The sequence below is a fragment of the Oncorhynchus clarkii genome, chromosome 12, assembly GCF_045791955.1.
Source record: "Oncorhynchus clarkii lewisi isolate Uvic-CL-2024 chromosome 12, UVic_Ocla_1.0, whole genome shotgun sequence".
NCBI lineage: Eukaryota > Metazoa > Chordata > Actinopteri > Salmoniformes > Salmonidae > Oncorhynchus > Oncorhynchus clarkii.
In genome coordinates, this window is record NC_092158.1 from 35,345,335 (window position 1) to 35,358,446 (window position 13,112).

Sequence of the window (13,112 nt, forward strand, 5' to 3'; positions counted from 1 at the left end):
TATGCAATCAGTGAAAGCATTACCATGTTTATCTCTCTATACCACATCTCTCTATACCACATGACGCAAGTGAAGTTTAGTGCTGTAGGTTGGTACTGTGGCCTACTTTGAATGCAGAAATGCAGAAACTAATCATTCTCAAATTCATTAGAGGCTAATTTATTTAGCCTATATACCAAATCGGTAGTCAATCTGATGTATGGTTCATGAAAATATATAAAAACTTTTTTTTTACCAAATTGTGCAAGATTGAGGAAAATCTATCCTCATGGACCTTATTGCTTATTGAGGCATATTTCTTCAGCATGAGGAAAGATGCCTAAATACAAAGTTTCAAGTCTCTAGGTCAAATGTCGCGGCGGATATGAGGGTTTAAGTGAGACTGCTAATAACAGTGCCACTTATAGGCCAATCGGTGTCATTATTTTTTAACAAGTTACACATGGCCTCAAGTTTCTGTATGCCAAATAGTTTTTTTAAAGTTACTAATCTATGCTTGAGTTATTTTACCATGTCAAAAAAGAAATCTAAGAATAACAATATTTTTCCCAACTTTGCTGTGATCCCTAATTACAGTAGGTCCTTATTGTCTTTGTCTCTCCTGCCTCCTCTTAAATATATGTAAGATATCGAGCTCTCTCTCTCTCCCCTCCTCTCCACCTCCCTCTGTAGGAGACACCAGCAGTATGAGTGTAAGTGGTACATCCCCCTGGCAGACCTGACCTTCCAGTTGCTGGATGACTCGGACGTCTTGCCCCATATCCAGGTTCTGCCTGAACACGAGATTGAGGAGATGAAGACCAAGATCTCTGTCATCAAGAGCGAGATCCAGAAGGAAAAGGTGATTATATTATGTTTATTTAAAAAAAAAAAAAAATGTATTTAGTCAGGTAAGTCTAAAAGAACAGATTATCTTTTGATGTTGTATCCAGTACTGCTTTGTTTTAGACTCAAACTAAACCCAATAGTTGTAAATTGAGCCAAAATAGTGGTGATTCCCTTGCCTCCCACTCAGTGTCAGGCCAGGTCATGGTCAGCTGGCCATTAAGGCACTGTGGAGGAAGAGTGTCCTGCCCAGCCTGGCTGCCCCATTCTGGGCTGGTTTCCCTGGGTGTGTCTCTCCCTGGAGCCCTATGGTCTGTGTTTGTCTTACTCTCTCTCTATCAGAGGCTAGAACCAGCCTGCCTGCCTGGGTGATTAGGCTGGGTTCTTCTGGCTTTATCACTACTGTTGTTGTTATTGGAACAGTTCCTCTCATCGCTTCCACTCTTAGACAAGTCGACTGTAGACTAGAGATCTGTGTGCCACACACACACACACACACACAAACACAAGAAGGGGTCAACTTCCAGGTCACCTGGACTGAGTCAGCACGTCAGTGTGTGAATCACTTATATAGTACACCCATATACATACACACAATCCACCCCCTCACTGTATCTACACTCACAAACACTCAAGCTATCCCGTGGGAAGTTTGTTAATTCTGATGAACTTGAGTACAGTGGAACAGCGATAGCCATCTAATTGTAGCTGTCATATAAACACAGGTCCTTAGAGGATGACTGTGTTCCCGGAGATCACCTTGTCCAGTTTCCCTTCAACTCTTTACCTCTTCAACACAATAGACTTATTTATGTCAGCCCTTTGTTGTCATTTTACTGTGGAAATCCTTGGGAGTCCGTAACCTAGAAACTGTATAGGTTTAAATTGATTTACCACCTTGGCTTTAGCTGATCGCTGCTGCTTTTATTTAATCCATCACACTCCAGCAGCAACCTCTACTTATGCTAATGGTTACTATACAGGACTGTATTTATTTCAGCATCCGGTGATTCCGTCCATAGTAAATACCCGTTTAGGAGGTTTTGGAGAGCATAAAATTTTATTTGTCACATACTCTGAATACAGCAGGTGTAGAATTTACTTTGAAATGCTTACGTACGAGCCCTTTCCCAAGAACGCAGAGTTAGAAAGTCATTAGCATTTTGATAAATAAGGAAATAGTTATAAAATAATAATGAGGCTATATACAAGGAGTACCACTGCCAAGTCAATGTGCAGGGGTATGAGGTAGTTGAGGTAATATGTACATGTAGGTGCAGTTGGGGTAAAAGTGACGAGGCATAAATAATCAGGATCGATAATAAATCAGCACTACTACTCTTAGAGGTTTATGAATACAGGCACTGTGCTTCCAGGTTGATACCAGACTGCTACAGTGGGTCATACAGTAGGGGCAGACTGACTGACTTCCCTAATCAGAGCCGGAAAAGGCTGATTGAACTGATTACAGCCAGGGCATGGCCTGACTCTGCTTCCTGTCAAGGGATGGGTTGGAGGAGGGTGTGTAGGAAGGGAGATTCTGGAGAACAAGGACATGGAAATTCCTTGGAATAGTTATCAAGCATCACACTGTAAATTCTAGTGAACAAAATGTAGCCGTCATTTCCCTTGTTTACAAATATCTCTGGAATACCAAATCATTATTCATGGTCAAACACACACGGTACAATTCAGGTTTAGTTGATTGTACAGTGTGTAGGATTTAGTTGTGATACCAGTATAAACAGGGCTTTAAACTATATTCTTCCAGGGGACAGATGTAATAAATAACAAAAGGTTAATTATGTGGGGGCGGGACATTTTACACATTCGATTATTCTTTGGAAGAACTGTATAAAAAAGCAATGCACACACACCAATAAAGCACTTTTCATGAAATGTTGCTAAACGTAATTATAAAAGAAGTGGAGGGCGCTCAACCACCTTGAGTCGAGGTGGAAACCAAAAATGTGATAATTATTAAACGCTCACTCGCCATATTTTTTTTTGTTACTATCGAAAGCGTCTTCAAAGTAATTAGGTAATTTTTTTAAATGATCTGAAAACTAAGCATCTCAACAAATAATACAAAGATACAGTACCAGTCAAAAGTTTGGACAAACACCTACTCATTCCAGGGTTTTTCATTATTTTTATTATTTTCTACATTAATAATAATAGTTGTTGTGATGACGGCTGTTCATCGAATAATTACATACCACGTTAAATTATTTTGCAATTAAATCATATAACAATTAAGTAGTAATCTGGGGCACCACGGGAAAAGTTCATTTGAGTTACCGTTTCCCGAATTAACTCATATCAGAATATCTCGATATACTATCCTTCATCCATTAATCATTTGCTCCTATTTCACTCTCATTCTGAACGTCGTAATATCCTATAAATCTACACAAACCCAAGTCTTCATGATGAATCAGCTTACACAAATTGGCTTAATTATTTATTTACTAACTGATGAAAAAATCACACAGAAATACATAAACACACACACAGGATAGATTATACACTGAGTATTAACATGATGCAATGACAAGACCCTAGTGGACTTATTAACATCACAAATTCCTAACGAATTTGACATGATGGTTCTTTAAGCCCCCCCCCCCCCCCAAACCATTTCACACATTCTTTATATTAGGAATATTGTTTCATTCTCCACTTTTGGATGTTTGAGTTTTGGCAGGAGGACTCCTTTGTTCCATGGAGGTTCTCTCCCTCAATACTGCATGGCCAGGAAGAGAAAGTCTGCCCGGTATTTACGACCAGTCATGTAACTGGCCAGCCATGAGTGTTGGTGTTCAAACCTTTGCCTATGAGGCCAAGTCATGACATAGTGAAGACATCAAAACTATGAAATATCACATATAGAATCATGAAGTAACTAAAAAGGTTTTAAACAATCAGTCTATTTTAGATTTTTGATTCTTCAAAGTAGTCACCCTTTGCCTTATTGACAGCTTTGCACACTCTTGGCATTCTCTCAACCAGCTTCATGAGGTAGTCACCTGGAATGCTTTTCCAACAGTCTTGAAGGAGTTCCCACATATGCTGAGCACTTGTTGGCTGCTTTTCCTTCACCCTGCGGTCCAACTCATCCCAAACCATCTCAGTTGGGTTGAGGTCGGGTGATTGTAGAGATCAGGTCATCTGATGCAGCACTCACTTACTCTCCTTCTTGGTCAAATAGCCCTTACACAGCCTGGAGGTGTGTTGGGTCATTGTCCTGTTGAAAAACAAATGATAGTGGGACTAAGAGAGAACCAGATGGGATGGCATATCGCTGCAGAATGCTGTGGTAGCCATGCTGGTTTAGTGTGCCTTGAATTATAAATAAATCACTGACAGCCCCACACCATCACACTTCCTCATCCATGTTTCACAGTGGGAACCACACATGCGAAGATCATCCGTTCACCTACTCTGCGTCTCATAAAGACATGGCGGTTGGAACCAAAAATCTAATTTGGACCCATCAGACCAAAGGAGAGATTTCCACTGTCTAATGTCCATTGCTTGTGTTTCTTGGCCCAAGCAAGTCTCTTCTTATTGTTGTCCTTTAGCAGTGGTTTCTTTGTAGCAATTCAACCATAAAGGCATGATTCACGCAGTCTCCTCTGAACAGTTGATGTTGATGTGTCTTACTTGAACTCTGTGAAGCATTTATTTGGGCTACAATCCGAGGTGCAGTTAATTTGCTGATTTCTGAGGCTGGTAACTCTAATAAACTTATCCTCTGCAGCAGAGGTAACTCTGGGTCTTCCTTTCCTGTGGCGGTCCTCATGAGAGACAGTTTCATCATAACGCTTGATGGTTTTTGCGACTGCACTTGAAGAAACTTTGAATGTTCTTGAAATTTTACGCATTGATTGACCTTCATGTCTTAAAGTAATGATGGACTGCCGTTTCTCTTTGCTTATTTGAGCTGTACTTGCCATAATATGAACTTCTTTTACCAAATAAATATCTTCTGTATAGCAACACTACCTTGTCACAACACAAGTGATTGTTCAAATGCACACCTGTTAATTGAAATGCATTCCAGGTGACTACCTCATGAAGCTGGTTGAGAGAATGCCAAGTGTGCAAAGCTGTCATCAAGGCAAAGGGTGGCTACTTTGAAGAATCTCAAATATAAAATATATTTTGATTTGTTTAACACTTTTTTGGGTACTACATGATTCCATATGTGTTATTTCAAACGCTATAGCCAAATTCATATGAACAGAAAACAAACATGCCACATAGGTGCTAGAAAAGTGCTAGACAACCACACAATAGACAACCACATTAGTGCTTATCATTTTGGCACTGAACGTCGGATTTTGGTTGGGATTTTTGTTGCGTATCTTTTATTAGTGTTCAGAATTGATCAAAGGGCCAGTCTAAATTAATAAATGGGCCAGATTTTGCTCGCAGGCCGCCAGTTGAGTATCCCTGCAGTATAACAAACTGTATGTTAACATACTGCGTGCCCTGTTTGTTTCTGTGTGTGTGTAGAAAGCACTAAAGGGCCAGAGTCGAAATGTGGAGCGTCTGAGGAAGAAGATGAACGAGCAGGAGTCCTGGCTGCTGTTACACTCTCCCACCATCCCTTTCCGCATACACAACAAACATGGCAAGGTAAGCTGCAACTACGCAACCACTGGCCTGGGATCAGATATATTGTCTTCCTCAATGGTTAGGATAAAGACTGGGGGTTGGGTAATCTGATTCTAGATCTGTGGTTAGCAACTATGTCCATGACTGCAATGCTAATATACTGATACGACCCTGCATCCCACTGATTGGCTTGCCTCTGAAACTAAGCATGGTCGGTTTTTGGATGGGAGACCAAATGCTGCTGAAAGTAGTGTTGGCGGGCCAGTAGGGGGCACTCTTCACTCTGGTCTAAGGAGACCAATACCCCAGGGAAGTGAAGGAGACAGTTCCCTGCGCAGGGTGCTGTCTTTCGGTAGAGACGTTAAACGGGTGTCCTGACTCTGTGGTTATTAAAAATCCATTGACACTTATCGTATGAGTAGGATGGTTAAATTCCCAACCTGGCCTCATTCCTAATTGGCATACAGTGCATTCGGGAAGTATTCAGAACCCTTGACTTTTTCCACATTTTGTTACGTTACAACCTTATTCTAAAATGCATTAGATCGTTTTTTTTTCTCATCAATCTACACACAATACCCCATAATGACAAAGCGAAAACAGGTTTTTAGACATTTTTGCGAATGTATACTTATTTACATAACTATTCAGACCCTTTGCAATGAGAATCGAAATTGAGCTCAGTTGCATCCTGTTTCCATTGATCACCCTTGATGTTTCTACAACTTGTTTGGAGTCCACCTGTGGTAAATTCAATTGATTGGATATGATTTGGAAAGGCACACACCTGTCTATATAAGATCCCACAGTTGACAGTGCATGTCAGAGCAAAAACCAAGCCACGAGGTCTAATGAATTGTCTGTAGAGCTCCGAGACAGGATTGTGTCAAGGCACAGATCTGGGGAAAGGTACCAAAACATTTCTGCAGCATTGAAGGTCCCCAAGAACACTGTGGCATCCATCCTTCTTAAATGGAAGAAGTTTGGAACCACCAAGACTCTTCCTAGAGCTGGCCGCCCGGCCAAACTGAGCAATTGTGGGAGAAGGGCATTGGTCAGGGAAGTGACCAAGAACCCGATCGTCACTCTGACAGAGCTCCAGAGTTCCTCTGTGTAGATGGGAGAACCTTTCAGAAGGACAACCATCTCTGCAGCACTACACAAATCAGGCCTTTATAGTAGAGTGGCCAGATGGAAGCACATAACAGCCCGCTTAAAGTTTGCCAAAAGGCAGCTAAAGGACTCTCAGACCATGAGAAACAAGATTCTCTGGTCTGATGAAACCAAGATTGAACTCTTTGGCCTGAATGCCAAGCGTCATTTCTGGAGGAAACCTGGCACCATCCCTACGGTGAAGCATGGTTGTGGCAGCATCATGTTGTGGGATGTGTTCAGCGGCAGGGACTGGGAGACTAGTCAGGTTCGAGGGAAAGATGAACGGAGCAAAGTACAGTGAGATCCTTGATGAAAACCTGCTCCAGAGCACTCAGGACCTCAGACTGGTGCGAAGGTTCACCTTCCAACAGGACAACGACCCTAAGCACACAGCCAAGACAACGCGTGAGTGGCTTTGGGACAAGTCTCAATGTCCTTGAGTGTCACAACCAGAGCCCGGACTTGAAACAGATCGAACATCTGTAGATGTTTGTAGAGACCTGAAAATAGCTGTGCAGCGACTCTTCCCATCCAACCTGACAGAGAGGATCTGCAGAGAAGAATGGGAGAAACTCCCCAAATACAGGTGTGCCAAGCTTGTAGCTTCATACCTAAGAAGACTTGAGGCTGTAATCACTACCAAATGTGCTTCAACAAAGTAAAGGGTCTGAATACTTGTGTTAATTAAATATTAACGTTTATTTATTTATAATTAATTTGCAAAAATGTCTAAACTGTTTTTGCTTCGTCATTATGGGGTATTGTGTGTAGATTGAAAAATGAAACAATTTTTATCAATTTTAGAATAAGGCTGTAACGTAAACAAAATATGGTAAAAATCCAGATATCTGAAAACTTTCCAAATGCTCTGTATATCACTCCTCATCTCTCCACCATGCTAGCTGATGTGTGGTGGGCGTTCTGGCACCAAAATAGTTGCCATATATCTCCCAGGTGGGTGCTACACATTGGTGGTGGATGAGGTGATTTTCCCCTTACTTTGTAAAGCTCTAAATAAACCCAATACATTTATTATTATGATTTACTTTCCCACCACAGGAGGGAGCTGTTGTCATATAAAATGTGATTTCCCCCTGTTTTGTCCTCAGAGCTACCTGTTCCTCCTGTCTTCAGACTATGAGAGGTCAGAGTGGAGGGAGAGCATCCAGAAACTACAGAGGAAAGGTACAGGAAGAGTCAGGAGAGTGAGCAGACAGGCTGATATAGTTTTTTTTTAAAACAACTATGCCATGGATTCAATGCCTTCAATGCAAATTTTAAAAACCAATGGCCTGGCTGTATGTTCAGGTTTATTAATGGTGTGTTTCTGTGTCTTCAGATCTGCAGACGTGTCAGTTGAGCTCTGTAGAGCTGCAGGTCCTCACCAGCTCCTGCTTCAAACTCCGAACCGTCCACAACATTCCTGTCACCAGTTATAAAGACGGTAGTACACACGCATTCACCTCTCCTTCCTTTCCCCTCTGTTTGGAGTTAAGAAACCACAAACATATCTCCTATTTTGTCAGCACAAAAATATAAATGGTTTGGTAAGGAATCTAGGTTACATAGTGTTTCTCATCTAATGATAACCTGTGTCATGGCATGTGTGTGTTGCAGCAGGGTTCAGATGGGATGTTTGGATTGGGGTTACATTAAAGCCAGCTGGGAGGCCCACTTTGAGCTCCCAGGATGCACTGGGGGACAGGAAATTGCAGGGAGACACACACTCATACACAACACTGTTATACCGCTGCACTCACACATTAAACAAACAAGAACGCATTCATGAGGTCTTCATAAACAGTGCTTCTTTACATTTACGTCATTAAGCAGACGCTCTTATCCCGAGCGACACAGTAGTAAGAGGACAATTTTTGTGTACTTTTTCGTACTGGTCCCCCATGGGAATCGAACCCACAACCCTGCCATTGGAAGTGCCAAGCTCTACCATCTGAGCCACATGGGACCCCACTATGCACCACAAATGGGGGTGCAATCCCACAGTCATGGTGTTCATGGTAGCTTCCTTAGAGATATACTATCTTTATCAAAAGACAAACATGTTTTCTTGCAAGGCAAGGGTGTTTCTGCTCCTGTACTTTTGCTTACTCTGAATGATACATTGTCATCTTGCTAGATTTCTGCTAGACTTGGTTTAGTAAGTTGGATATCATGTACTGTAGTATAAATCTAAATTGGCCACAATATTTACAAGTCACATAATGATTATCTGAGTCTGGCCACAGCATTGTAAACCCATGATTACAGACGGTGATATACACTGAGTGTACAAAACATTAGGAACACCTTTCTAATATTGAGTTGAACAGTCAGAACAGTCGAAAGCGTTCTACAGGGATGCTGACTCCCACAGTTATCAAGTTGGCTGGATGTCCTTTGGGTGGCGGAGCATTCTTGATACACATGGGAAACTGTTGCACGTTCAAAGGCACTTAAATCTTTTGTCTTGCCTATTCTCCCTCTGAAAGGCACACACACACAATCCATGTCTCAATTTTTTATTTATTTTACCTTTATTTAACTAGGCAAGTCCGTTAAGAACAAATTCTTATTTTCAATGACGGCCTAGGAACAGTGGGTTGTGACTGCCTGTTCAGGGGCAGAACGACCTTGTCAGCTCGGGGATTTGAACTTGCAACCAACGCTCTAACCACTAGGCTACCCTGCCGCCCCAATTGTCTCAAGGCTTAAAAATCCTTCTTTAACCTGTCTCATCCCCTTCATCTACACTGATTGAAGTGGATTTAACAGGTGACATCAATAAGGGATCATAGCTTTCATCTGGATTCACCTGGTCAGTCTGTCATGGAAAGAGCATGTTTTGTACACTGTGTATTTTGATGGTACAGTGCACCCCCCTCCCCCAATTGTGATGACCTGAAGTTCTGCTTCTGGCAGGCAATGACTTTCTGATTTGTTTACATTGAGCTTGTCAAAGCGACTCCCTTTATACTCGCATCAAACACTTTTGTTTTCTCTCCAGTTTAGAGGGGATCTGAAATGTGGTTAAGCAAAGCACAGGTTTACATTCTTTCTCATCGGTAGTCACTTTATAGCACAGTATTGCAAAAACAAAGTCTCCAGGTCAGTTCATTGGCATTTGACATACGTTCAACACCCACAACAGACACACACCATGCTATGACATTATTAAATGGAGTAGCAGAGGGGCTCAAATCAAACAAGCCGGGGGAGGAATGTGATTCCCTCGTTACCATCGCTCTGTCTGACACGGGCCATTATAGTGACCAGGTAGAAGAAACTAGCTACAGATCTAGGATCAGATTACTCTAACTCTGGTCCTAACCTTAACCATTAGGGGGTTATAGGAATACACATTGACATGTCATTACTACCATCTGCTTTGAGTATTTTTGTTGTGGTTAAGATCCAGGCAGAGTAGCATCTCTGATAATGAGCAGTGGAGGAGGGGGGGGGGGGGGGGGGGGGGGGATAAAGGTTAGAGTCTGGAGTAGATCTTCTCTTGGCTACTCCCTCTCTCTTGGTGGCATGACCTGTCTGTGACTGGACATATACAGTCCATAGCACCGTACATACACGTGACATATTGTTTTTCCAGGACTCAGTTGTTAGTCTCTCATCTCCGTAGTGGTCCAGAACATGACCCGATGGGCCTGCAGGGCGCTCCAAACAGGCCATCTCCAGTTTCAACCCCCTGTTTATTTACCAGGAAACGCGCAGGCCTCTGCAACATAATCATGCGGAGGCCAGGGGACAAGAGAGGGGAAGCTTAGGTGTGTGAGTGTGTTGGATTGTGTGTGTAGGCTGGTGTGTGTGTTTTCAAGGGCCACCCAAGAACATGCTTGTGAATATTTAAGTCTAAGGCTTAGATACATACACTATGGGGCTAAATGATTCCTCCTGTTTTCCTGCTAATGTCACAGAGAAATTAGGGAGTTGTGGGACAGCTGTATGGGATGCCTTGGTGTAGAGGTCACACATTAAGATGAATGAGTGTGTGATTAAACCTGAGCTCCTCCATCTACCACAGGTGTGTGTGTGTGTGTGTGTGTGTGGACACAGTCCTCTTCATCCTCTTTGCTTCCTGCTCCCACATGGGGCTTCAGTTAGTCTACCTGAAAGAATACCTCACACAAGCACACGAACACACACACAATCATTCCCTGAAATATATACTACTACACTGTTCTTTGCGAATGAGATGTACCCTCGGCTATGAGGTCCCCTACGAACCCTGGTGAAAAGTAGTGCACTATAAAGGGAATAGGGTACCGTTTGCGATGCACCCTCGAGGTTATGAGAATGTATTGTCCCAGGTCACATCCAGGTCAATGATAATGGGTGTGACAGACGGTGACTAACTGCGTTGTGTTGTGTATTCCAGATGAAGAAACCCCAGGCCTGTATGGATTCCTCCATGTGATCGTCCACTCTGCTAAAGGCTTCAAAGAGTCAGCCAGTAAGTCTCTCTCTGTCATACTGGGCTTGTACTGCACTGTGTTCAGCGTGTGTGTGTATGTATGTGTGTGTGTGTGTGTGTTTGGATGCGCACGCGTGTCTGTCAGCATCTTTCAGCTATTGTATGTGTGCCCGACACCAGGATGTTCATCTTCTGACTCAGCACTTCTTGATGGTTCGAGCATATCATTTACAGCTTGTGCCACAACCAACAAAGAGGACAGAGGTGACAGGGAGAAAGGGTTCATGGTTACCATGTCTGTCCCTGCACACTGGTTCTCTTCTCCACAGTAAAGCCTTTTACAAGGCCACAACATAGACCCCCAGCACAGAGGTAGAAGTTACCACTGAAACAGGGTCAGGTATTATTTTACCCCCCTCATGGTTAAGAACTTGGAGTAATGGGCTATCTGATCCCAAATCTGTAGTTCGGTGCAACTGCTACCTCGTGCTCTTAATGACTTGTGGCCGGGGTTCTCCTGGTAAAAGAGAGGGATAGGGAGAACATGAGAGGGATAGGGAGAGCATGAGAGGGATAGGGAGAGCATGAGAGGGATAGGGAGAGCATGAGAGGGATAGGGAGAGCACGAGAGAAAGTGGGAGAGAGAAAGAGGGAAGGGCGATTGGGAGCGGTGGGGAGCGAGAGAAAATATATAGAGAAAGGAGGAAATGTGGGGATGGGAGAGATGGAGGACGAGATTGAAGTGGAGAGAAAGAGAAAGAAAGCTACAGGGCCAGTCCCTGAGGAGCAGCTCTGGACCAAAGTCACATTCCTGTGGCTCCTTTGATGCTCGGGCCGTCAGGGACACAGCTACTCCATAAAGAGAGCTAACGGGAACAGCGTAGTCCCTACACAGCCACAGCCGAGCTCTCAAGGGACACACACACACAAACAGACAGTGAAGGCCAGGAGAAGCCTCTTCTCTCCATCCCTATCTCGCTTTCTCTCTCCCCCCTCTGTCTCTCAGCCCTGGCCTCCCCCTACCTGGTGCGTGCATGGGATGGCTCTAGCCATGACTGCCTGTATGTGTTATCAGGGGGATATGATGTCAGAGAGCCCCCAAGTGGCTCAGATATGTCTGTACCAGACAGCTGCTGCTCCACTCAACACTCTCCACTGCCTGTTACCTTTTTACACAAGAAGCATCGGTTCAAATATCACCACAGCAGAAAAAAAAGACCCAACGAAATATGCCTCCGCCTCAGATACCATGGCAGCCTGTACTGTAGTGTACCTTATGAAAGCTTCAGAGAGGTTTTATTGTGTAATGGATTGGGGGAAAAATGGAAAGCTGTTTCCACTGAAAGCCTGTTTGATCCTCACCGGAGCAGAGTGGGCAGAATTGTTTAAAAATGAAGGAGCATGTTGAAGTGGTTTGGTTGTACTTTTCCCTCCATTTTCTCATGGACCGTACCATTGGCATGCCCCTCTGATATGCAGGGGCTGGGGGAGTATGTTTACCATGGCATTGTCCTGATGGATCCTGCCCTCTGAAATGTAAGAGTTCCTGTTTTAGTTTAAACACCCCTCCACGGGTACATAGCGTCTCCTATGTGTATGTAGTGGATGGTAGCTAGTCGTAGCTAGCATAATGATGCAGTTACGCCACCTACATACTTGAGACCAAGTCACCTCTGAACCCCAACAACCTGGTTCAACAGTATGATAGAGTATAGTTGAGTATAGTATAGTGGACCGTATGTGGATCTGATATTTCATGTGTTGAGTTTTATTGTCGGCTTCCCCGGGCTCTGCCCTTCAATTTTGTGTTGCTCTGATTCTATCTTTCGAGCGTATTGTGTGTACAAGCCGTATGTCAACCATTTGCTTCCTTGCATAAGAGTCTGTGCCTGTGTGTTGGTGATTCTGTATGTGTTGTGTGTGTGTGTATTTTCTTGTGTACTTGTATACAGTACTATTGTATGTATAGCTCGTAACACTACAACATCCGGTGCCTCCAGTCCTTCCTATTGGACACTAGAGTTAGGGGATATACACTTCCTCTCCAGGGTTGTTTTTAGAAACTGCATTATGTACAAACATGTCC

At 43.3% G+C, this 13,112-nt stretch overlaps 1 protein-coding gene and 1 non-coding gene across 6 annotated transcripts in view; one reads left to right on the forward strand and one right to left on the reverse strand.

The window, feature by feature from the left end:
• LOC139423107 (ABR activator of RhoGEF and GTPase) overlaps positions 1–13,112 on the forward strand; it is a 213,019-nt gene that overhangs the window by 134,151 nt on the left and 65,756 nt on the right. For all 5 annotated transcript variants that reach the window (XM_071174759.1, XM_071174758.1, XM_071174760.1 and 2 more), the window contains 5 exons: positions 673–841; positions 5,347–5,469; positions 7,713–7,788; positions 7,943–8,047; positions 10,991–11,065. In XM_071174759.1, the coding sequence (XP_071030860.1) occupies positions 673–841; positions 5,347–5,469; positions 7,713–7,788; positions 7,943–8,047; positions 10,991–11,065 (548 nt within the window). The remainder of the gene's footprint in view (positions 1–672; positions 842–5,346; positions 5,470–7,712; positions 7,789–7,942; positions 8,048–10,990; positions 11,066–13,112) is intronic.
• trnag-ucc (transfer RNA glycine (anticodon UCC)) lies at positions 8,496–8,571 on the reverse strand. The gene has a single exon. It is a non-coding gene; the product is annotated as a tRNA-Gly (tRNA).